General features: G+C 45.2%; 2 protein-coding genes across 8 annotated transcripts in view; both read right to left on the minus strand.

Annotated features, from left to right (window-relative positions):
• ZNF704 (zinc finger protein 704) overlaps positions 1–26422 on the minus strand; it is a 293122-nt gene that overhangs the window by 103693 nt on the left and 163007 nt on the right. For all 7 annotated transcript variants that reach the window (XM_049103887.1, XM_025433705.3, XM_035708484.2 and 4 more), the window contains exon 3: positions 438–541. In XM_049103887.1, the coding sequence (XP_048959844.1) occupies positions 438–541 (104 nt within the window). The remainder of the gene's footprint in view (positions 1–437; positions 542–26422) is intronic.
• On the minus strand, positions 13218–15051 carry LOC125753987 (uncharacterized). The gene is made up of 2 exons (XM_049103889.1): positions 13396–15051; positions 13218–13327 (listed from the first exon to the last, which is right to left on the minus strand). The coding sequence occupies exon 1, from the start codon at positions 15033–15035 to the stop codon at positions 13968–13970; it is 1068 nt and encodes a 355-aa protein (XP_048959846.1). The 5' UTR covers positions 15036–15051; the 3' UTR covers positions 13218–13327; positions 13396–13967.

Consider the following 26422-nt stretch of genomic DNA (forward strand, 5'->3'; position numbering starts at 1 on the left):
ACTTATATTTGATTAATTTTATTATTCTGTTAGGATAATGCTTTTTCAAAATGTTTAATATTCAGAGTTCTTTGATCCAACCGCCTGTCCAATGGACCAGAAATAATGCTGGTGAAAATAACTTCATTGGACCAATCTCCATTTATCTGGGAAAAAAGGAGCACAAGCATTGAAAGTTGTGTTCTGGAAAGGTGCTGGAGCTCAGTAAATGTGAGTTGAGTGGATGGAGGTATGAATGAGATGCTGTGAAGTCCCTGGGAAGATGAGGGGGAAGAGGATAGTTGTGATGTCTCCATTTCTCCCACATTTCCCCTTGCTTTCTGCTAATGGGTGACAGTTAACTGTTTATTGTGTTGGATAGAAATGAGGTCCCTCAAAGAGAGGCTCTGCTCTTGCTGTCAGGGGGCCCTTCCCTATACCCCATATCCCAGGCTTACCATTCGGCCGCACAGGAGGGCTTCGAACCAACGGGCTGGTAGACAAACTGGTTAGTACCATTGCTGCTGTCACTTTGTCCATGTCCAGTTCCTCCGAAGATTTCCTGTAAAACAGGGAAGGGGGACACTGTTACCTGTGCTCACTCTGAGCCTATTGTGGGCCATGTGCCCCACATGTACCATGTACCACATGCTACTACACACATTTACACCTTTAACGTTATCCTCATAAAATCCAAACTTTTGTTAGCTTTATTGTACAGATCAGAAATTCTGCTGAGAAAAAAAAAAAAAAAAGAAAGAAATTCTGCTGAGGCCCAGAGGTTAAGTGATCCAGTCGAAATCCTACAGTATGAAAAAGAGAGTGGTTCATTCATTGGCTATTCATCTAACAAGTGTTTACTGAGAGTGCACTATGAGTTAGACCTTGTTCTAGGCACAGGTGATGCATGGTGAACTACAGACAAGGCTGGTGGGGAGAAACACAATTACCAGTAAACAAACAAAAAGGAATAGAATAATTTCTGATAGTGACAAGGGCTATGAAGTATATAAGGAGGTTGACATGACAGTTATTGAGGGTGGTTGCACTTAAGGTGGCCAGGGATGGTTTCTCTGAGGAGGTGACATCTGAGGTGAAGTGTGAAGGGGGGGGGGGCAATCAGTTTTAAGGAGGTAGGGAATTGCCCTCCAAGCACACAGGACAGCTATGTAAAGGCTAGGTGGTGGGAATAAATGGTGGGTAGTTGAAGAAGGATCTACTTTGGGGGAGAAGGGGAGAAGGGTGCAGAGCTGGTCATGTGGGGTCCTTTGGCCATGGGAGCTGTTTCAATTTTATTCTAAGTGGGATAGGAAGTCACTGGAAGGCTTTACACAGGCCTAGTGACATAATATGATTAAAAATAATGATCTGAGCTACTATACGGAGAAGGGATTTTAGGGAAAGCAGACTAGAAACAGGGAGGCCAGTTAGGAGACAATTTGCTAGGAATCCGGATAAGAGGACATAGTGGCTTGAGCTAGGGTAGGCGCAGAGGCGCCTGATGGGGCAGGACCGGCTGGAGCACCGAGCGTGGGAGATGAGCAAAAGGGAGCGCTCCAGGATGGCTCCCAGGTGTTTGGCTTGAGCATTAACTAGTGCCATTTACTAAAATGGGTGGCAGTGGAGGAGAAATGCAATGAGAGGTGTCTACACTCCAGTGCTGTTTCACCACACTCTCCTACAGGAAGGACAGGTGATAGGAGTAGTTACCATGATATTCAAGTGAAGAGCCATCTTCACTGACATGAAGAGGTCACTCTGGTTCATTACTTTTGGCCAGTTAACCCGAGGGAAGGTTCGTAAGATAACGATCATTGAGAACTGGAGCCAGCTTGCTGAAGCTGATTTCAATAAAGAAGTTAGTATCGAGAGGCAAAAATTTATGTGGTACAGTGGCATCAGATAAATTGTACCACCTCCTGAGAGATGAACATTTTCAAATTAGGGAACAGTCAAAGACGTACAACAGAGGATTAATAAACCATATTGACCAACGAACGCCACGTTTACCAACGTGGCTTACATGGATGGTGTGCTGTATAATTTTTAAAGCAGTGAACTCTTAGAGATGGAAACTTTATAGCATCACTTCACAATACACAGGGAAAAGAGATTCGTAAATTGGAGGAAAATCAAATTGTTCCCCAATTTGGGAGGGCTGCTCGATTAATTTCATCATGAAGTTATTAAAATTATTACAACCTGGCTCTCCAATGTCCATGATGATGCTAATTACTGAACAAAGCTTACCCTTTTTTTAAAATAAAGATTTTATTTATTTATTCATGAGAGACAGAGAAGCAAAGACAGGCAGAGGGAGACAGCTCCTCTCAGGGAGCCTGATGTGGGACTTGATCCTGGACCCTAGGATCACACCCTGAGCCAAAGGCAGATGCTCAACCACTGAGCCACCCAGGCGTCCCCAGAACCTACTCTTTGAATCCAAGGTACCAAAAGATGAGAATCTTTCAAATTTTCTCATATAGTTATTCTCAAAGCACCTTACCCTCTTTTTTGGCAAACTCTTCTATCAAAAGACACATTAATTTTTTTTTTCAGAGAATGGTAATTAAATGCTTCTAGAAAGCAAGCTTGAGAGTACACAGTGAAATTCACTTTGCCAGAGTTTTCAAGACAATCTCATATACTTAGGGAAAAACCTGCTCATTCATTTGGCACACAATTAAAAGATTTTACAATATCCATAATTGACTTGATCCTCATATTTGGGAGTAAGGGTGATGCCAGTTTCTTACAGAAACAAAGCCTCTTGAAACAGGAACTTAAAGTGCCTTAAGGTGATTTTGAGTATTTTGTTGTTTCATTCTCCCACGTAGTCATGGTCACGGGGGAAGGAGTAATGGGAGGCCTTGAAGGAGAAAGGTTTGCTCCACACCGAGCTCTGTAAACTGTGGGGCTCCTCTGACCGGCTGCCATCCCCCCAGCCCAGCCGTGGGGATCACTCCACACCAGTGGGGGGCACACACAAGCAGGCTGCTCTGACATCTCTTTCCACACTGAATTACGAGAGAGGCTGATTTCTGTTTCCAACTGTCAGTCTCTTCTTTTGCTTATTAACAAAAGGCTGGAGAACCAGGAGAAGCAGCCATGAGTTGGCACAGGGAAATGACACGATTGTAGGGAGAAGGTGCCCCTGCCCTCTGCCCTGATTCTAAAGGGACTTGCTATGCAGGCACGCCTTTTTCCTCTCCTACAGCTCCGTTTCAGGAACATTCATTTTTCCTTCCTCAATCTGCTTTGTATCTTTTTGGATTTTTATTTTTTTATATCTAAGGCGAACATTCTGTTTTAGAGGTCTAAATGCCAGTTAACTTCAAAACTCATTTATGTGTTTTTTAAACATGAAGATCAACAGAGAAAGTATCATTAGAAAGTAACCACGAGAGACTCTTAACTATAGAAACAAACCGAGGACTGCTGGAGGGGTGTTGGGTGGGGGTACGGGGTAACTGGGTGATGGGCATTAGAGAGGGCACGTGATGTGCTGAGCATTGGGTGTTATATATGCGACTGATGAATTACTGAACTCTGCATCTGAAACTAAGGATGAGTATACTATATGCTGGCTAATTGAATTTAAATTAAAAAGAAGGAATTATAATTTTTTTTTGCATTGCCAAAATCTACAGTACTTTTCAAAACAATTATTGAGTGTCATGAACTGGATTTCTGATGAAGAGTGAAAAGAGGAATAAACATTAGTATAATCAGAGCATTTTTTTTTTTTACTTGGATTACCCTTGACTTTCCCACTGGCTTTGGAGATCATGAACAACAACAGTAACCAAAAATCAAAAGAATATATTGTTACTGATTCAATTAACCTGTATGTCTCCTAGAGTATTTTTATTATGCTATGTGAAATGTTACCAGATGATATGGTCTTGTGCTGAGTTGTGTTTTTGTTTTTATCTTTGTTTAATTTCTTTTGGTACAGTACTATCTAATTACTGATTAATTGGTGCTGCAAATTCAAATCCTTATAATTAAACATGAAGAGATGATATACAAAGTAGAATTTGTTACACTTTGAGAAAACTGCTGCAAAGCCCTTCTGGTAGATTTAGATTTGTTGAGAGGGGGAAAAAACCCTCTAGAAGTGATGTTAAATATTCTTTCCTAATTTGAAATTGAATCTGCTATTGAAAACCTTATTAATCATGTTTGCAAAAGGCCAAGAGCTTTCTCAATCTCTTTTTTTCCCCCCAATTAATCTTTCCTCTCAGACTTAGTTGAGTATTATGGAACTTAATAATACTTAAATTAAAAAAATAATATTTAAATTCATTGAAAATAATAGTAATATTTGTTGTCATTCTATATATGATTTGTCCCTCAGATTGACCTGATTTGGATGGATGAATAGCATTTCAAGATGAGAGACACACATTTCAGGCAAGAAAAGAGTCCTATATGAAGGATGCAGTGGGTGATGAGAGAGGACAGAGCCTGGGTCGGTTCATGGGGTCCCATGTGCCAGGCTAAGTGGTGTCACTAGCGAGGGACCCTTCCTTACAAGGCCAGCTATTGTTTATGTCGTATTCTTTTAAGCAGAGAGAAGCCATTGAACATTCCTGAACCTGAAAGAGAGAGAGAGATAATCAATCTGTATTTTAGAAATGGATCAAAATTGAAGATGTATGGAAGATGAAGAAACTAAAGGTGAGCTATTTAGCTATTTTTAGTGAAGTCTTAACCTAAACTCAAAGTATCAGATGAAGCAACAGCTATTCCTCTATGAAAAGAATATTTAGTCTATGAGTACAGAACTCCCTTGATATCTGCTAAGGATGTGCCTGGACCTCTCTGGGAGAGGTGATAAAGGTAATGGTTAAGAGTGTAGGCTCTGGGGTTAGTTAGGTCATGGAGCTTCAGCTCGACTCTCTGCCATTACTAGCTGTGTGACCTTGGATGAATCACATGACATCTCTGAATCTCTGTTTCTTCATCTGAAAAAGGAGGATAAAAATAGATCTGTTGAGAAGATTAAGTGGGAAAACATACCCAAGCACCAGCACACAGCCTCATCCCTTGTCAGAGTTTCATAGACGTTAGCTATTATTAACCTTCAAATTCATGAATATGCCCATAGCATATATCCCCCGTGAAAGACGGCAGTGTTACATTGCTTCACTTGCTCTTATTAGGCACCAGCACTAGCAGTTGTTGCCTTTTTTTTTTTTTTTTTTTTGGTGGTGGCGGTGTTATTTTTCATAAAGAACAAAACTGTTTTAAGTTCTTAGGAATTACTCTGTAAGAGGTGGCAAATGGCACATGGAGGAGCAGCTGCTGGGTCCCTTGCTAGAGCTTCACGTTGATGCCTTGGCAATGATCCAGCTCATGACGTCATGGCCCTTGAGGACTGTTCACAAATAGCCATAGCCTGGAAGGTGGTTTGGAGTTTATGTTTAAGAATTTCTGCCTCCCATTTCGACTCTTGGAGTGCTAGCTCTGCGCTAGGGGCTTTTCCAGAAACTAGAAGAACAGTCTGAAGGAAAAATCAGGCAGTTTCTGCCTTCCTGAGCTCTAGTCTATTGAAAAACCAGTTCTGGGACACCTGGGTGGCTCAGTGGTTGAGTGTCTGCCTTCGGCTCAGGGCGTGATCCTGGAGTCCCGGGATCGAGTCCCACATCGGGCTCCCTGCATGGAGCCTGCTTCTCCCTCTGCCTGGGTATCTGCTTCTCTGTGTGTCTCATGAATAAATAAATAAAATCTTAAACAAAAAAAAAAAAAAAAAAAGAAAAAAACCAGTCCTTAATCAAACATATGACAAATAAACATTAAACAGTAGATGGGACAAATGCCAGGAAGGAGTGGTGTGGATTTGATGAGGACCTATCTGAGACTGCCAGCTGAGGGGAGACCTCTTGGCTAGGGGGAGTGAGCTGTGGGCTGGGTGGAACAAAAAGTATGGACAAGGCCGCCTTTTGAAGGAATAGAAAGGCTGAGCACGGTGTGTTGTGCACTTGGAGAGGGGACGGCCCAGGTGGGGTCTCTGAAGTCCTGTTCAGGTTTTAATTCTTATCTTAAAGGCCCTGGGAATCACTCAAGTGTTTCAAGCAGAGTGGGGTTGGAGAGGTCAGGGAGGTTGGGGTGATGCTATCAGATTTATTTTCCAAAAGCTTGCTTTGGCTGCCGTGTGGAAAATGAGTTTCTTAGTTTGACAACCAGTCTTTTATCTGAGGACCTGACTGCCTGCTGACTGTGGCAGCAGGTTGCAGAATGACATCATCTGCGACATGAAGAGGCAGTCAGGAGAGTGCGCAGCACCAGCGGCCTCGGCCCCAGGCCGTGGGTCTTATGCTGGCCTGGCCCTGGGCACTCGGCCGTGGCCTTGCTTACAAGGCCAGCTATTGTTTATGTCGCAAGAAGCCTTTTTTTCTTCTTTTGAGCCACTTCATGCCTGAATGCCATCTGTTTGGAGGGTGCATGCAAACATGGTCTCCCCTGGCTAACCCACCAGCTAACAGAGAAATGCTTTACATCCTGGAGAGCCATAAAAGACATTTATCTGCAATTAAAGTACTGTAGTAACAAACGGAAATAAAAATGAATAATACATTCGTTAGATTAGCACTAATCCAGTTCCTTAGCAACTACCGAAATCTGCTGTCTAGACCAAGTTCAATTACTTTTAAAACTTGTAGTAATACTAAAACGAGGAATAAAGTCTGAAAATAAAATCTCTTCAGGAAGGCCACAGTAACCATCGCCAATCTTAGAATTCTGGGAAAGCTTTTACTAAAAGTTTGGAAAACTGGATTCAGTTAATTTTTAAATGTGATTAAAAAGCATGAGGCTTGGGACGCCGGGGTGGCTCAGTGGTGGAGCATCTACCTGCCTTCGGCTCAGGTCGTGATCCCAGGGTCCCGGGATCGAGTCCCACATCTGGCTCCCCATGGGAAGCCTGCTTCTCCCTCTGCCTGTCTCTGCCTCTCTCTCTCTTTCTGTGTCTCTCATGAATAAATAAATAAAATCTTAAAAAAAAAAAAAAAAAGCATGAAGCTTTGTTTCCTCTCTCAAGGTAGCCGGTAGCAAAAGTGGTCAATGTTAACTCCTCCAATTTAAATTTAACTGTTTCTTTTAAGACTATAGGGAAGATTACAGAAGCTGCCTATTGCAATGAAGTGTCCCATGGCCTTGATCAAACAAGATGGGAAAATTAGAGCAAACACATCATAATACATAGGCAATATAGACCAGTACTTCTAAAGCTGCCCGTGGTGAAGGATCGTTTTGATTTTTTTGATTTTTAAAAAAATTATTTAAATTCAATTAACATATAATGTATTATTGGTTTCAGAGGTAGAGATCAGTGATTCGTCAGTCTTATATAATATCCAGTGATTGTTACAAGTGAAGGATTATTTTATTTTACTTTTTAAAGATTTTATTTACTTGAGAGAGAGACCACAGAGACAGAGGCAGAGGGAGAGGGAGAAGCAGACTCGCCACTGAGCAGGGAGCCTGATGCAGGGTCACATCCCAGGACTCTGAGATCATGACCTGAACTGAAGGCAGAGGCTTAACTGACTGAGCCACCCAGGAGCCCTGTGAAGGGTCATTTTAAAGAAATCTCTAATCTGTCATGGATTGATACTTCTGTAAACTACAGAAAAGCCCTGGCCCATGGCAGTTGGGGTTCTATCATCCTGCTACACGAACCTGTAAACTATTGCTTCTCCTCAATTTCTACACCTAGGTCATGGGGAAGTGGTAGGAGAGTTCGTAGACTGTCACTGGCCCATGTTGAGTAGCATGGAACCAGGCAATTGCTTTGATACCCAATTCATTTTTTCCCAAAAAGACGATATTCAGTCCTGTTCCTTTCTTTCTCCCACCTGCTGCTCTCTCTTCTTGGATCCTCCCACTGTGACTTCTCTCCTGGCCCTTGTCACTCTGCCCACTGGGCTCCATATGCCATTATGAATAGCCACTCACTTACCCTCTCCCCTTTTACTGTACCTGGGCTTTCCACCAGGGTCACTCCTCCTTCTCATTGGAGTTACCCTGTCACCACCACTGTTGGCCTTTGACCTGCCTCCCCTAAACCATCCCTCCCCTTGAATGCAGAAACCCGGGTCCCCAGTGGCTCAGCTATGCAGCTGTTTTCTCTCTCTCCCTGTTTGAGCATTGACCAGATGGTCTATGAGCACCTCTCTCCCCTAAAAGTCACCAAATATTTTGGCACATAAATTATAGCCATTATTGGGGTGCAGTTGGTTAAGCATCTGACTCTTGATCTTAGCTCAGATCTTGATCTCAGGGTCGTGAGTTTAAGCCCAGAGTTGGGCTCCTGGGTGGGTGTGGAGCCTACTTATTAAGAAATATTATAGGCATTATGTTTACATCATCTGGAATTATGATCCTGGGGATATAGTCAAAGCATCCCACATCCTAACTTTGTAGTTCCTGTTCCCTTCATACCAACAACATTCAGCAGAGTCCTGACCTTGATGGGAAGGACACCACAGTCTGATGGACTAGGGTTTAATTCCCCAACAATTGCATTTACCAGCACAGTGATGTCAGGCACATCATGTAGTTTTGTATAGCTTCATGTTCCTCATTTATGACATGTGAACGATAATAACAGCAACCTCATGAGGTTTTAGAAGAATTAAATAGTATGTGTAAAATATCTGGCATATACTAAAGACTCAATTAATAGTCATTGTGTTCATTATCCCTTCCCCAAACTCTTATTTCAGTGAACTGTTCTCCAATTAAAAACCCAAATTTTATCTACTGAAGTATTTATAGGTGAAGTAGCATGAAAATTAGGATTTGTTCTAATACACTACAGCCTCCCACTCTCCCGCCCCCAAAAATGTGAGTTGGAGGATGAGTAGATGAAGTCGAATGGGTAAAATGCTGACAACTGTAGAAGCAAGGGGACGGGCACTGAGCGCTTCATTGGGTCATTCTCGCACTTCTGTGCTCACTTGAAGCTTCCATAGTCCAAATAAAAACGGAGAACACAAATCAGATTTTGGCCATCATCTGATATTGCTCTACCCCAACCTCACGTTCCTCCTTTCCTTCTAGCTCACACTGTCTCACTATGTCTGCACTCCCATCTCCCAGGGACAGCCAGTCTTTGGCTTCCTCCATTTCCTTCCAGGTCACCACCTTGCCGCTGCCTACTTTCTTCTCTACTGTTTGGGGTTCACCAGTTGACCTCCTGGACGCATCTCTCACCAGCAACCTGCACCCCTGGCCTTTCCAGCCTTTTGCTTCACTGGTCCAGAACAACCAAACCCTGGCTGGGTTTCCCCTGGCTGTTCTTTCCTCTTCTGCTGTGGGGTGGTCAAGCGCTGATGGAGGACACCAAAGATTCTCAGTGGACCAGACCTCCGCACAGACCCTACCTGTGCTTCATCCCTCAGATCCTCCACCTGCCTTGGGTCAGCACCTATTCCCATTCACACTTGCAATTATTCTGTCTTCACCTCTTTACACACCCAAACAGCAGACACTCTTACCACCTACCTTATTGGGAAAATTCAGGCCACTGACCCTGAGCTTTTTACCTCCTTTCTTCAGTCTCAAAGGTAGGTGGAGGTGTTGCTTTTTCCTCTTTGCCTCCGCCTGTACTCTCCGCACCTGCCTCTGCGGCCTTGCTCCTCCCTCCCATTCACACTGGCTTTTCCCTGGGTCTACTGACGGCCCAGATGTCTTCCCAGCTGCACACAGGGACACGGAGCAGGGATGCACAGAGCCGTAGAAAAGAAATGAGGGTGGTTAGAGCACAGAAGAGAGGAGAGACTCTCAAGGAGGGACAGGTTAGCAGCTTCAAATGTGGGAGACAGGCCAGCCCGGATCGGGATCCTCAGGGCTCCCCGAGACTAGCCGTGAAGAAGCAGGCAGCAACCTTAGCAGGAGCAGAAGGGGGATGGCTGTGGCTCGAGGGGTGAATGGGTACCAGGAGGTGAGAAACTGTGACTGTAGGTGACTATCATCTATCTATCTATCTATCTATCTATCTATCTATCTATCTATCTATCTTCATCATCATCATCATCTATCTTTTATGTATGTATGTATGTATGTATGTATGTATGTATGTATGTATGTAGGTGACTCTTTAAAGAAGCCTGGCCATGAAGGAAGAAGAGTGTGGTTCTTTGAGGGAGTTAAACTCTTTGGGTTTTTTCTGCTTCAGAAGAATGGAACTCCAGCACATTCCAGGAAAGAGCCACAGCACTAGAGAGGTAGCAGATACTGAGAGAAGGGCTTATGAAGGGACAAGGCTGCCTTGGAGTGGGGTCCCCAGCTTGGGTGGAGTTCTCTTTAGATGAAGGAGGAGCAACTGGCCTTTGGAAGGGGAGCATGGAGAGCAGCCGTGGCCTGGGTGCGGGCACATTTGTAGGTGTGGGGCTCTGAAGCTGGTGATGTTCCTGGAGGTGGTGGCTCTGACCCCTCCTTGGAGGGCAGCGCGGTCCCCTCAGGAGGCGGGGGCGGGGGCGGGGGGCTCTGGTGTGCTAAGGGTTTCAGAGGAGACCCACATGCTTGCAAGCCTGTCGGGCTGCAGCGCCAGCTCTGCTAAGGATGCAGCTGTGGGGTCTGTCCCAGTGAAGTGACCGCGGCTCCAGGGGCTGAGCCCCGAGCCAGGGCGGAGGGCTGCAGGGGGCGGAGGGGGAGCAGCCTGAGATCCTACTGAGTCCCACACGGAGGTGTGCTGGAGGCTGGGGACAGAGGGGCTGCAAGCACGGGGAGGAGGGGGCGAGGGCGGCAGGCGGGGTCCCCGGGGGCCCCATGCAGGGGGTGACAGCCCCAAGCAGGAGGGGGAGCTGTCCCCATCCAGGGGGTGGCAGCCCGGAGCAGGAGGAGGAGCTGTCCCCATGCAGGGGGTGGGAGCCGAGCAGGAGGGGGAGCTGTCCCCATGCAGGGGGTGGCAGCCCCAAGCAAGAGGAGAAGCTGTCCCCATGCAGGGGGTGGCAGCCCCGAGCAGGAGGGGAAGCTGTCGCCATGCAGGTGGTGGCAGCCCTGAGCAGGAGGGAAAGCTGTGCCCATCCAGGGGGTGGCAGCCCCGAGCAGGAGGGGGAGCTGTCCCCGGGGAGCCTGCAGTAAGGAGCGAATGGGCAAGGCGGCGGCAGTGTCCCAGGGCACAAGGCGGAGGCCTCGCTGAGGCAGAGGGTTTGCACAAGTGAGGAGAGGAGAGGGCTGGTCCACGGCCGCGGACACGGAGAACCACATTCTTGGGAGGTTCCCCACAGCCTTCGGGGTGAGGTCCGGCGCTGGAGCAGGGATCGCTGGGCTCTCTCTAGCTGCGTCTCTGCAGCATCCCCCCACCCCCCACAAGGCGCCCTGCGGGGCAGCTCCACACTCCTGGCGGTTCTCCATAACCTCCTCCTCTCCACACCTTTGCACAAGCTTCGCCCTCTGCTGGGAACAAGCGTTCTCGCCTTTGCACCTGGCCCACTCCACTCCCCTCCCGCACCAGGCTCAGTCCCACTCCCAGGAAGCCTGCCAGGGGCCTCCGCTCCTGCGTTATATCACCTGGGTTGCTGGTGCTCTCACCTCCTCCCACCTTCCAGACCAGGACTCAGTCTGGCATCTATTTCTAACATCTGGTACAAAACCTTGCCTAAGGTACATTCTTAATAAACTTTTTCCCCCCCGACAAATTGGCACTAAGTAATGGTGGTTCAGAGTTGCTGAGGGATGGCAGGGAGGAGCACAGACACTTCTGTCGTTGTTCTGTGTTCATTCTCTCTTTCTCGTCTTATTAGATCTGGTAATTTATTCATTTCCTCTGGTGGAAAACAATTCCTCAAAAATGCAGCTATTAAATTAATCATTTATATAAATTTTTTTACTGGGCCTAAAAGATGGTGGCCTATCTATGCAGAATTGATTTTGTTCCAGTGTCTGCGATAATTCTTCTATATTCACACAGGCTCACAGACCTATCAGTGAACTCTAGAACGGCAGCAATAACATTATTAAATAATAAGTTCCAAGTCCCCTGAAAACAATTCTGTGTGTAATCTGGACTTCTTGATGTGAGCAGGCTGCAAAGTGTAGTTCAGGGAAGCATTGTGAACATCCCCCGATGGCCTTTGCGCTTTGTAGGTTTGGCGCTTTTCATTGCAGCTGGCATGTTCCCTGGGAGTCACCAGGCCGGTCTCATATCCATGAGGTTCTCTCTGAACACAAAGCCCTCTGTGCACTTGGGGTGCCCTTCTGGGGCTGCCATTTAGGCACCAGGGGACAGGAGACCAGAAGGAACATATCAGGTTCCCTTCCTGATAGTGTGTGTATGTCTTTCTCCACGTCTCTATGTGGGGTGATGTCCTGTGTGGGTCTGTGTGCGAATGTTTCTGTGTGTCTGTATCTGTGTGCCTATCTGTGTGTCTGTGTCCTGTGTGTATCTGTGTGTTTGTGTGTGTGAATGGGTGTGTCTGTGTGTGCTTATCTGCGTGTCTAGGTCTGTGTGTGTATCTCTACGTGGACACCATGCTGTGTGCACAGGTGTGTTTTGTGTGTGGAGGTGGAGGTGATAGGAGAGGGAGGTGGCTGTGCCCTCAGGCCCTGTAACTCACCCATGGGTGGCCAGCTTCTTTCTCCCCAGCTCTTTGGGATGGGAAAATCTTTGCTGGCTTCTTTCTGCTGTACGAAACCTCTGCTGCTTCTCAGCAATGGCCAAAGCAAAGTTGTTAGACTCTTTGGAAAGAGCGTGTGGATGTCTGAGGAAGCATTTAGTCAGCTGAAGTCCTGGGGAGCACTTCATCATGAAAGGCTTCCATGTGAGCAGGGTCTACCATATGTACAGGGTCTCCATGTGAGCAGGGCCTCCAAGTGAGCTGGGTCTACCATAGGTACAGGGCCTCCATGTGAACAGGGCCTCCATGTGAGCAGAACCTCCATGTGAGCAGGACCTCCATGTGAACAGGGCCTCCATGTGAGCAGGACCTCCATGTGAGCAGGACCTCCATGTGAACAGGGCCTCCATGTGAGCAGGACCTCCATGTGAGCAGGACCTCCATGTGAACAGGGCCTCCATGTGAACAGGGCCTCCATGTAAGCAGGACCTCCATGTAAGCAGGACCTCCATGTGAACAGGGCCTCCATGTGAGCAGGGCCTCCATGTGAACAGGGCCTCCATGTGAGCAGGGCCTCCATGTGAACAGGGCCTCCATGTGAGCAGGACCTCCATGTGAGCAGGGCCTCCAATGTGAGCAGGACCTCCATGTGAGCAGGACCTCCATGTGAACAGGGCCTCCATGTGAGCAGGACCTCCATGTGAGCAGGACCTCCATGTGAACAGGGCTTCCATGTGAGCAGGGCCTCCATGTGAACAGGGCCTCCATGTGAGCAGGGCCTCCATGTGAACAGGGCCTCCATGTGAGCAGGACCTCCATGTGAGCAGGGCCTCCATGTGAGCAGGACCTCCATGTGAGCAGGACCTCCATGTGAGCAGAGCCTCCATGTGAGCAGGGCCTTCATGTGAGCAGGACCTCCATGTGAACAGGGCCTCCATGTGAGCAGGACCTCCATGTGAGCAGGACCTCCATGTGAGCAGGGCCTTCATGTGAGCAGGACCTCCATGTGAACAGGGCCTCCATGTGAGCAGGACCTCCATGTGAGCAGGGCCTCCATGTGAGCAGGACCTCCATGTGAGCAGGGCCTCCATGTGAGCAGGAACTCCATGTGAGCAGGAACTCCATGTGAACAGGGCCTCCATGTGAGCAGGGCCTCCATGTGAGCAGGGCCTCCATGTGAGCAGGGCCTTCAGGACCTCCATGTGAACAGGGCCTCCATGTGAGCAGGGCCTCCATGTGAACAGGGCCTCCATGTGAGCAGGACCTCCATGTGAGCAGGGCCTCCATGTGAGCAGGACCTCCATGTGAGCAGGGCCTCCATGTGAACAGGGCCTCCATGTGAGCAGGACCTCCATGTGAGCAGGAACTCCATGTGAGCAGGACCTCCATGTGAGCAGAGCCTCCATGTGAGCAGGGCCTTCATGTGAGCAGGACCTCCATGTGAGCAGGACCTCCATGTGAGCAGGACCTCCATGTGAGCAGAGCCTCCATGTGAGCAGGGCCTTCATGTGAGCAGGACCTCCATGTGAACAGGGCCTCCATGTGAGCAGGACCTCCATGTGAGCAGGACCTCCATGTGAGCAGGGCCTTCATGTGAGCAGGACCTCCATGTGAACAGGGCCTCCATGTGAGCAGGACCTCCATGTGAGCAGGGCCTCCATGTGAGCAGGACCTCCATGTGAGCAGGGCCTCCATGTGAGCAGGACCTCCATGTGAGCAGGACCTCCATGTGAGCAGAGCCTCCATGTGAGCAGGGCCTTCATGTGAGCAGGACCTCCATGTGAACAGGGCCTCCATGTGAGCAGGACCTCCATGTGAGCAGGACCTCCATGTGAGCAGGGCCTTCATGTGAGCAGGACCTCCATGTGAACAGGGCCTCCATGTGAGCAGGACCTCCATGTGAGCAGGGCCTCCATGTGAGCAGGACCTCCATGTGAGCAGGGCCTCCATGTGAGCAGGAACTCCATGTGAGCAGGAACTCCATGTGAACAGGGCCTCCATGTGAGCAGGGCCTCCATGTGAGCAGGGCCTCCATGTGAGCAGGGCCTTCAGGACCTCCATGTGAACAGGGCCTCCATGTGAGCAGGGCCTCCATGTGAACAGGGCCTCCATGTGAGCAGGACCTCCATGTGAGCAGGGCCTCCATGTGAGCAGGAACTCCATGTGAGCAGGACCTCCATGTGAGCAGGGCCTCCATGTGAACAGGGCCTCCATGTGAGCAGGGCCTCCATGTGAACAGGGCCTCCATGTGAGCAGGACCTCCATGTGAGCAGGACCTCTATGTGAGCAGGGCCTCCATGTGAACAGGGCCTCCATGTGAGCAGGAACTCCATGTGAGCAGGACCTCCATGTGAACAGGGCCTCCATGTGAGCAGGGCCTCCATGTGAACAGGGCTTCCATGTGAACAGGGCCTCCATGTGAGCTGGGTCTACCATAGGTACAGGGCCTCCATGTGAGCAGGGCCTCCATGTGAACAGGGCCTCCATGTGAGCAGGGCCTCCATGTGACCTGGGTCTACCATAGGTACAGGGCCTCCATGTGACCTGGGTTTACCATAGGTACAGGGCCTCCATGTGAGCAGGACCTCCGTGTGAGCAGGGCCTCCATGTGTCCAGCGGTGGTGGGGCCCAGGCTAATGGGGAGAAAGTGCACTGGGTCACTCAGGCCATCTGCGGGAACAATGCACCTGAGAAATGCCGTAGCCATCCTCAAGAAGACAACTATAATCAAAATTGCATCTCTCTCTTACGTTCGCGTCTCAGCCGGGCCATTCCAGATACCTGTCGGGTTCATTATATTACTGCTTCGAGGCCTCAAATCTTTTTAGGCCTCAGTGATAGAAAGAACTCCCAGCTGTACTTTATGTTGACCATACTTCAGTTGGGAGAAAACAAATCCAGGGTTTTCTAGTTTGCCAATTAAAGAAAAATAAGATAATTTCTTCCCTCTAGACTTAAAAAAAATAAGATTAAAAAAATACTGGATTTCTTATTTCTGCTGCTTCTCTTACCTGAAAATAGTAACATTATTATGTGGGCTAGAAGTGATGGTTGTAGCCATTTTATCTTAATTGTTTTTTCAAGGAGAGAGGACTCATATTGTTTCCAACCAAGTCACCCACCAGGCTCCCTGGGAAAGCTCTCCTTCTGATATAGCAGGTGTGGAGTCATCTCTGCCCACATGTTGCAAAGGCACTGGGGTACGAGCTCTGAGGGAAAGCCCTTCCCATCCAGGAGCAGCCAGTCAAGCTGGGCACAGAACTGTCAGACATGGTCAAGCTCATACTCTAGGTTGAGGCTCATTTGCTCTCATACTCTAGGTTGAGGGGGAATTTGGACTTCTAAATATATTTTTGAATTTTGATTTATTTCATGTTTAACCTGTCTGGGACCTGCTTGTAGACTTTGTCCACCTCTGGCTACCCCATGGTAGGGCTGATGCCTCTACTGTCTGATGCTATGCAGAGGGGAACAAACTGGTTAGGGAGGTAAGGGGAATTAATCCCTTGTAAGCTGCTTAAGTTCCAGATTTGGCTTAAAAAAGAGAAAAAAAATTATAATCTTTTTTTTTTTTCAAAACCCTCGTCTTCTTTCTAATAATAGCTAATATTTATTGAGTGTCCAATGCTGGACACTTTATGTACACTATTTTAGATTGCCACCGTGGGTTGCTATTATTTCCCCATTTTACAAATACAGAGACTGGTGTCTGCCTAAGGCCACTCGGCCAGTCAGCCAGGCCTGCCTTATTCCAGGGGCCAATGGAGTCTTCATGCCACACACTAATGCTGTTCTCACGATCATCTCCCTAATCTTGTTTTAAATTTGAGGCATACATGCCATCTTCTATAATTGAAACATATTTGTAAAGTAAATGCAATTCATTTTAGATTATGCAATTCTTTTCTCTATTACATTTAAAGTAATCTGGGGCGCCTGGCTGGCTTAGTTGGTTGAGCCTCAGAGTCTTGATCCCGGCTCAGGTCATGATCTCAGGGCCATGAGATTGAGCCTGGCGACAAGCTCCGCGCTCAGCAGGGAGTCTACCTGAGATTCTCTCTTTCTTCTCTCTCCTTCTGCCCCTCCCTTCAGGCATGTGTGTTCTCTCTCTCTAAAATAAGTAAATCTTTAAAAAATAAATACAATTCTCTTATAATAAAAAAGATTTCTTTTAGCCTGGGTGGCTCAGTGGTTGAGTGTCTGCCTTCAGCTCAGGGTGTGATCTCAGGTCTGGGGATCGAGTCCCACATGGGGCTTCCTGCAGGGAAGCCTGCTTCTCCCTCTGCCTATGTCTCTGCCTCTCTGTGTCTCTCATGAATAAATAAATAAAATCTTAAAAATATATATTTTTTATAGATGTGAATGATTCCAAATTGATGAAAACATTCCAAATTGATGAAAGCTTTTAGCATGTAAAAGATCAAGTTGACAAAAAAAAAAGTAGATGAAATTATGGGTTTGTCATTCATTAAAAAAGAGTGTTTTGCTTTGAAAAGGATTCTATATGGATTTCTTTAATGGGGTTCTTATAATGTGCTTAAAATGTTTTGAATGATTAAACTTCAATTTAACTCACATAACCAAATCCTGATCCCTCCACCAATACCTCCTTCATACTGTTAGGTGGAACCGTGTGAAATTGCTGACATGCACTATTTTTTTTAAACACAAAAGTAGCAGTTCCATCTGATATTTGCTCTTATTTAAACATTTATCTTTCATTTCACAGGCTAGAAGTGAGCCAATTTATCCTCATTTTAAATTGATTGTTTCAGATCAATGAGCCAGACAATAGTTCTCTTTCCTAAGGTGTCTACTGTAGGTGATTTTATTTCTAGAGCTGACTTTTATTGAAGGCAATCTATTCGTATAGTTTGAGCAAGCCTCAATTCGATAATATCTACTGTGTGCAAGGTACTGCCTTTAGGCAGATTCCTTTGCCCCATACTTGTCAATGTGCTACATAGGCACTCGGGATGTCCAGGTTTTGGGAACAAATGGAAGTATCTATGTTGCCCTTGGGAGAATTCCCGTACACACAACAATAATGGCTCTATTTCCTGTGTTGTTTCATTTATTTTTTACCCATGCTACCAATATATGTCCCAGTCAATCCATCCAACTCTTATTTGATGACAGATCAATTCACACTGTCTTGTCCCTAGAAAATGGTAATTCTATCATTCTTTTTTTTTTTTTTTTTTAAATTTTTATTTATTTATGATAGTCACAGAGAGAGAGAGAGGCAGAGACACAGGCAGAGGGAGAAGCAGGCTCCATGCACCAGGAGCCCGACGTGGGATTCGATCCCGGGTCTCCAGGACCGCGCCCTGGGCCAAAGGCAGGCGCTAAACCGCTGCGCCACCCAGGGATCCCTAATTCTATCATTCTTAAATTTGTTTGTAACAGTACAGTCCAAGGACTATGAAATCAAACCTATTTGTTGAAACACCCAAGGCCGAACAATCGCACATTTAGCTATGTATACTCTATGCACAAGGAACATGACTTCCCCCAAAGGAATAAGCAGGAGAAACTGATATAGTGAGGAGCACAATGCAGAGGTTACTGCTGGGCATAACAGCAGATCAGTAATGTGGCTGGTTGGCTACTGGCCAGGGCATATCTAGTTTCCTGTAAGAAGAGGTGGACGCATACGGGTTAGTGATGCCAAAACGGGGCTTAGGCTAAAGCCGAGGGAGGTCCACAGTCTAGGGAAAGCATCACAGCTACTGTTTCACATTTCTTCTGAAAACAATATAAATGGCTTATAAGCTTAGGATGCTGGAGTTAATATTTAATGTAAAAAGCATCACTAAAAACGCTTGTGTAGCTATCAGGTATAAATAATAATTTCCACCGCTGCTGGTAATTTTTCACTCATTTAGGTTGTCATATTAGCGGAGCAGCGGTTTATAGGTGCACTTACTGTAACAGCATGTTGATTAAACCATGGTGGAATTACCAATTCAATATATCTTCAAATCTACGCTATTCTGAAGTTCTAAATATTTCAAATGCAAATAGACCTCTATTAGTTAACAGCTCAGTGGTTACCTATCTGTCTTCTTTCCTTTTTTTTTTAAATCACTGGGAAGGCTTATAAATTTGCCTTTCTGCATTCTTGAACCCATGAGCTCATGATAAGGAATTAACAAGCATAGACTACAGAATCTGGATTCACATGAAATTTGATGAGAAAATGATCCAATTAAAAATGATTATAAAAATATGGAGGGAAAAAGCCTTTTTTCAGTATGATATAGCATTAGCTTCATTAGCTTTTTAAAAAAATATTATTTATTTATTTATTTGACGGAGAGAGAGAAAGAGAGAACACAAGCAGGGGAAGCAGCAGGCAGAGGGAGAGGGAGAAGCAGGCTCCCTGTGGAGCAAGGAGCCCGACACGGGACTCCGGGATCATGACCTGAGCCAAAGGTAGATGCCCAACCGACTTAGCCACCCAGGTGTCTCTCCACTAACATTTCTTTTCTTACTTGATATGTTGTTTTTACAAAGGTTCATCCAGCATAGACAGAAATAAGCACCTGCTTTCATTTGTAGGCAGGTAAACTTCTAGAAGAAGTTCAGAGAGGGAGCAGTCGTAAAGTCAATGTGAGTCTGCTGTCCCCAAGACAGGATGAGTTCTGTAAGCAACTTCCTGGGGGAGAAGCGTTTGGTGGATCGGGTGGGTGGGGCACGAGAAGGCCTCAGGCCCCCAGGCAGGGCTGACCCCTGTGAGAAAGAAGCCAGGAACAGGAAGATTGGGTAGCTACCAAGTACTTCAGAGCAGTTTTAAGGAAGTCTCAACTCTAGCTGATGAGGCATCTGAGCAAGGGTGGCCTGTGTCAGGATGGCCTGGCTCTAGCAGCCCGGCTGTGTGCTGGGTTGGCCCAGGGAAGCGTGTTCTTGGTGGCTGCAGGGCATCCAAAAGAGCAGCAGCAGGAGGTTCCGCTTCTCTAGAAACATCTGACTGGTACGCTTCCATGTCCCCTCAACAAGGGCTGTTTCTTTTTGATGATTATGCAATTTAATAAGGGGATGTTGTTTCTTTCAAAGCTCACCCCCGCCCCCACCACCCTGCTGGACACCTTCACCAGCCCCTCTGAGAGACATTCCTTAAGGACCAGCTGCTGGACACGAATTTTTCCTGACCTGGCAGGGGTGATGCTTGCTGTCATGGTACAGAGGAACAAAATGGTTGAGTTAAATAAAACATCAGGGAGGCCTTCTTGTCACCAGAAGTTTTCAAAGTATTTGCCCAAGAGTTGCCTTTATGATAACTCCTCTGGATTATGGTCTTTCCTGGGTCAAGCCCACGGTGTAATCTATCTCCTTAAATAAATCCTAACAGCTAACCTTTATGCAGCATCTGTGCTGTATCAGCCGCTGCTCTGGCCTTTATTTTCGTGAACTCAGTGAATCCTCATTAACAAGTCTATGGGGCCAAGACTATTATTATCACCATTTTGGGGGGTGATGTACCTGAGACACAGAGACGTAAGGCTGGTGGAGCTGTAGGCGGCTGAATGCCACAGTATGCATTTGCTATGGACTGAATGTTCGTGTCCTTTCAAAACTGCTATGTTGAACTTCTAACCGCAGGGTGATGGCATTGAGAGGAACAGCTTTAGGGAAGTAATGGTTTAGATGAGGTCATGAGGTGGAGCCCGGACGATGAGATCAGTGTCCCTATAAGAAGAGAAGGAGAAGAGGCAGCCTTTCAAGAAGAGGAAGAGTAAGAAGGGAGCCATCTGCAAGCCAGGAAGAGGGCCCTCACCAAGAACCGAATGGTTGGTTTCTTGATTTTGGATTTCCCAGCCTCCAGAACCCTGAGAAGTAAATGTGTGTTGTTTAAGTCACCCAGTCTATGGTATTTTGTTAAAGCAGTCCGAGCGGACCAAAACAGTGATTTTTGCCCAGAATGCCAGGGAAAGAGGTTGGCAAGGTTAGGGAAACAAATCGGGGGCCAGACACATGAGTGCAGTTTGCCACGGGCCAGAGACCAGGGAGGCAGCCACTGTCCAAGTGGGCTGGCTCAGCAGCAGAGGGGCAAGGGCTCACCTCGTGGGTGTACTGCAGCCCCGCCAGGCAGGCAGGCACCCAGGCCCAGGCCCACCCAGCTCTTCCTGATAGCTGGTGGCTCCTAGCGCACTTCTGGTGGCAATCAGAACTGCTCTGAGAGCTGCGTGTGGTCTGGCCTGCAAGTGGCAGACATCAGAGACTATGACAAAGCTGCAGGTGGGAAGGTGGGAACTGACAGCGACCCTGATGACAGGTCACACAGAGGCGATGGGAGTGAATAGTCGTGAACAGCAGCAGCAACAGTCTCATGGACATTGGGGCTAATGATGTTTGGATCACGTACCAGAGGATGGAGCGGCAGGTCAGGTGTAAAATCCGTGTCAGGAAAGAAAAAAATGTCCATACACATGCATACAAGATTTTGTATATTATTTCAGTAGGTTAATGGATTCCTTGAAGTTGACCTATAACCTCCAGTAGGTTAAAAACTCACTGTATTAAAGAAACTTCAGGAAAGACCCATGGAGCTTAAAATAAACAATCTATCTTTAAATGGCCTTGTATAATCGTTTTAGAAGAAGGGTTCCCAGGGGATAGTGGAAACCATAAACTATTGAGGCATGGACTTTTTTTTTTTTTTTTATCTTTCATGCTGGTGAAATTAAAAAGGTGGGGCCACAGAACACTAAGCCCATGACATAACTTCTGCAAAAGCAAATTATGCCTGAATCGTCTATTACTATTCTTTGAGGAGATAAATATGCATGTGGCTGAGGGGGAAGCAGTGCATGGAATGGCTCACTGGCCTCCATCTCTACTGGTGTTTACCTATAGCCCCTAGCAGGTTAGACCACGCATGCCTCCCAAACCAATTCAAATTGTGGCAAAAAGTATACCGAAGGCGATCCCTGTCCTCAAAAAACACCTGTAATAAGGTTTCTTTCTTATGTACTATTTGTTTACAATGACGCTATCATGGAATCGAGGGAGATTTGTCATAAATAAAGAACCAGTTTAGAGACAGGAAAAAAAAAAGGTAGAAACGAATGGGTATTGAGTTTCCATAAAACTGTCACTTAGGACCAGTTTACAGTGATCTGGACAAGGGTACAGAAAAACTTCTGGGCTGGCGGATGATCCTGATTTCTAGTGGAGAAGGATGGATTTCAGAAGATATTTTAAGAGTGGATTAAATAGACAAAAATATTGGTGCATTTTAATGTGAGCAAGTGCAAAGTAAGAAATACATTAAGGGAAAAAACTATCAGAGACTTTCAGGCACATGAGATCTGTGTGATCAGTTACAACCCAGAAGAGCTTCCTGGGATTAAGTGATAGAATCCGGTAATAGGAAAACTATCTCAGGGTCAGCTAGTCCAACCTGTCATCTGAAGCCACTGGTGGCTTTCATTGCCTCCTTAGCACATGGACACTGAGGCTTTGCTTCATGGCGAGGAACGCATCATTCCTAAAGGGAGCTCCTTCTTTTTCAGACAATATTCAATGTTTAGAAAGCTCTCCTCTGTGCTCTCCTTTTTCTTAGATACTTGAGGGTTCCACGATGACAGAGGGCACTTCTCATCCCTCTTCCGTACAAATGTCACTCAGATTTGAAGGACTAGAATGCTCCCTGTAAATCTTTTTCTTTTTTAAATCAAGTTAAACTTCCACATGTCTTCTATATGTTGTCCAGAACAATCTAAATGTCCTAATTATCCCAGCTGCTTTTCTACTGGAGCTAAGCTCAGATTTGCTTCTGTCCTATGCCTAGGACTGAATTTAGTACTTCACATATGAGATGATCAGGGCTCTATGAGAGGGAACCTGGTTCTGGGGGACTCCTTTTTTTGGTAACAGCCTTATTTAGGTATAATTTATATACCATAACATTTATGCTGTGAAAGGGTATGATTCAGTGTGTTTTAGTTTATCTACATAGTTGTACAACCACTACCGCTTCTGGAACATTTGCATCATCCCCCAAAGAAATTCTGTAGCCATTAGCAGTCACTACCTTTTCCTGATCTTCTGGCAACCACTAATCTTTCCATCTCTAAGAATTTGCCTATTCTGGACATTTCATATAAATGTGACCTTTTGTGACTGTTTTCTTTCACTTGACATAATGTTTTCAAGGTTTGTTAAATGTTGTAGCATGTCTCAGAACTTCATTTCTCTTTATTGATTGATGAATAATATCCCACAATATGGGTACATCACATTTTGTTTATCAGCTGATGGACATTTGGGTTGTTTCCACTTTTTTGGGCTACTGTGAATCATGTTTTTATGAATATTCATGCACAAGTTTTGTGTTGTCTTGTGTTTTAATTTCTCTTGGACAAATACTTGGGAGAGGAATTGCTGGGTCATATGGAAACTCCATGTTTTTAACCTTTCTGAGGAACTGAGAACTGTTTCCCGCCGAGTCTGCACCATTTTACAATTCTACCAGTTAGGTATAAAGGTTCCAATTCTTTCACGTCCACTCCAATACTTAGTGTTTCGGTAACATCCATCTTTTTGATAATCATCATGATAGTGTGTGTGGAATCACTTTGATTTGCACTGTCCTACAGACTAATGATGTTGAGCATTTTATATGCTTGTTTTCCATTTGCAATCTTCTTTCAAAAAATGTCTATTCAAATCCATTGTCCTTTTTAATTATTTTTTTTTTCATTATTGTGTGTAAGCATTTTTAAAGATTCTGGATACTGGACCCTTATCAGATACCGGATTTGCAAATATTTCTCCCATTCTGTGAGCTGTCCTTACTTTCTTGATAGTGCTCTTTGCAGCACTAAAATTTTTTACTTTGATGAAGCCCAATTTATCTTTTTTCTTCTGTCTTTTGTGCTTTTGGTGTCATCTAAGAAATAGTTACCTAATCCAAGGTCATGAACTTTATGCTTATTTTTTCTTCTAAGAATTGTTTTTTATAGTTTTATAAAGTTTTATAAAGTTTTAAAGTTTTATATAGGACCGCTGACATTAGGTCCCTGATCCACTTTTTGTATTATTGACTTAGGGGTCTAACTTCATTTTTGTGTATTTGAATATCCAATTGTCTGAGTACCATGTGTTGAAAAGACAATTCTTGAATTATCTTGGTCCCTTTGTTGAAAATCAATTGACTATAATGGGGACTCACTTCTAGTAATGATACTGGACATTTGCTCTTCAGACTGTTGACTCATACTGACTTTATGGTCAACCAAACCATCTAAGTGTTTCATATGTGTTGCCATGAAGCCAAATCTCCTCAGTCCTGCCCCTGTGTAGATGTTAATTGTGAACCAGATAATAGATTTCATCTTTATTGCTCTAATGCCACCTTTTCAGTTCAGTTGGCCATTCCACGAAATTGAGAGCTTTAGGATGTAGAGTCTGATGTCCCTTCCAGGTTTGTATCATCTACATCAATTTTTCAGGTCATGGGATATTTAATAAACTTCATATAAGGCAACTGGTCTAGGTATTGGTGAATAAGATGAAGACCTGTCTTTTTGGAGCAGGCATAGAGAAGACAGATATTACATAAGTAAGCTAATAAAATAATTTCAAATAGTGATGTTCTTCAATAGTCTTTTAGGAGAGTCCCTTTAATCTATAATTTCTTTTAATTGCAATTATGTCTTCACTGTCATCTTAGAAGCCAGTCGTGTTTCAATGTCATTGCTTAAGATTTATTTCAGTGAGTGCTGTACTTTGAGATGTGCCCTCTTTGTATCTGATGCTGACGTCGAAGAGAATACCCTCTTTGGTACCAAAGGAGTGTACACAGGGACAGCTGGGACTCATGCTTCACCCAATACAGTCTTACTTTGGGTTCTGGAAGAATGCACTGCAATCCTAAAACGACTCCTTCAACTTGTTATATTTGAGAGGGTCTGCTAACACTGCTGCCACTTTTTTTTCTAGATAAATACCAGCTGTCTGAGCAAAGTTTTGGTCCCAAATTCTTTCACCAGCAGCCACAGCATAATATGCATGTTCTTCCTCTTGATGAAAACTGCCATCTTGCAGGAAGTTTGAGAGTCAAAGAAAAACAATATTTCACTTAGGAGTAAGTTTTACTGAAGCTAATGAAAATTAAATGTACCACAGGGAAAACCTTTTCCTGAACCTCTATCACCTTTGAGGTGAAGTTCTATCAATATTGATGAAAAGCAGCCTTATCCCCAGTGCTAAAAACAATCCCTGACATGGCTTATACTTATTTGTTGAATGAATGAGTGAATCAAGGAAAAATTCTGCCTGGTTCAAAACCTTGGCCTCTTCTGTAGGTTCTTCTGTCCATGAGACTTAAAATGTTCATCGGCATGTCTCAAACTTTCTGGGTTTTTGTTGTTATTGCTAAGTTTTGTTTTTAATTCCTTCTTGGTCAATGAACCATTGACTGCTCCTAAGGCCCTGAGGAGGTATTAGTGACTGCCTGGAAGCTTCTGGTAGACAATCTCATTCCATAAGATCACTGGACATAACTAACGATCTCCTCTGATCAATCTCCTCTGCATGCCTTTGATCTTTTCTTCCTGGCTTACATATTTACATCAGCAGTGTTCTTTTTTTTTTTTTTTTTTTTAGCAGTGTTCTTCAAGAAAAAAGAGCTCCAACCACTGGTTTCCATTTGATTGATAAGTCATCTCGTAAGTGCAAATGTGAGTAACATACAGGTCCTGTTATAGGTCATATAAGGGGGGTGGTAGCAGGAAGCTGATAAGGCTGGACTGTGATATTTCAGTATAAATATTTTGTTTAACACAAAATCTCTATTGCCACTGATCTTTCTTGTCTGCCATTTTGCTTCCATGCACACAAGGAGAAGTCAGAGTTAATATTCATCATTTCAACTGATTCCATGGAAACAATAGTGATTTCTATGATGAAAAAGAATTATGGATGCATGCTGATCATATTTCTTGGCTGCCAAATCCCAAATTCTGACTCATCAAATGAAATTGCTCATTAAATTACAGGCCAAATACGTATACTCTGCATTCAGGTACTGATGTCTATCAGATGGAAAAGGAATGAGAAAATATTGCAAAAGAATAATTTACTCCCCTGTTCTAATGTGCAAAAATATAGGGTGTATTTCTAGGATCACTGTTAATTTATTAAGCCCTAACAAGATGTGAATTAAGTGGCCCTTGCCATTTATCTTCAGTAAGACCACTGAGATGCATGTTTTTCTGTTTAAAATGCTTAAAAAGTAAGCATTCCTTCTCTTGTAAAAGGGGCACTGAGATCCAAGTGGAGGGCCCTACAAGCCTCAGAACAGGTTCCAGAGAGCACAGTACTTTGGGACAACATCCACTGGCAGCAACTCATTTATGACAGTGCTTTTGCCATGTGGACTAGAGTGGCAACTCCAAGACCCTCTGTTCTGTGGCTTCCAATTTCTGTTTTGGGGATCTGGGGTTATGGAGGAACAGGAGGCTCAAATGAGAGAGTGAGGCCAGAGATGCCTCCACTCTCACCTTCCAGAGACTTGGTAAGATTGGTCTAGCCCTGCATTCCTCAAATCTTCCTGCACACTGGTCTCCCTTGGAGAATTTTAAAAAGTAATATAGATGTCCAGCTCCACTCCAGACTAATTAAATCAGAATCTCTGGGGGGTGGGCCTGGGGCAATGATATTTTTAAAACTTCCCAGGAGAGTCTAATAATAAATGGTCTGGGTTAAGAACTACTGAGGCTGTTTCAGAGGTTGACAGACGAGAAAGTCCTCATGACAAGAGACTGGGGCGTCTACTGATGCCTTTCAGAGGGTCTCTTTTGGTATCATTTACTTTCTTTTAAATTTCATTATAAACACTAGGAATAGGGGCATTAAACCAAGTC

Source organism: Canis lupus, chromosome 29 (genome assembly GCF_003254725.2).
Source record: "Canis lupus dingo isolate Sandy chromosome 29, ASM325472v2, whole genome shotgun sequence".
NCBI lineage: Eukaryota > Metazoa > Chordata > Mammalia > Carnivora > Canidae > Canis > Canis lupus.

Bases quoted from the DNA above. Each gene is read 5' to 3' on its own strand.
- LOC125753987 (XM_049103889.1), bottom strand. From the start codon at position 15,035: ATGGAGGCCCTGTTCACATGGAGGCCCTGCTCACATGGAGGCCCTGTA.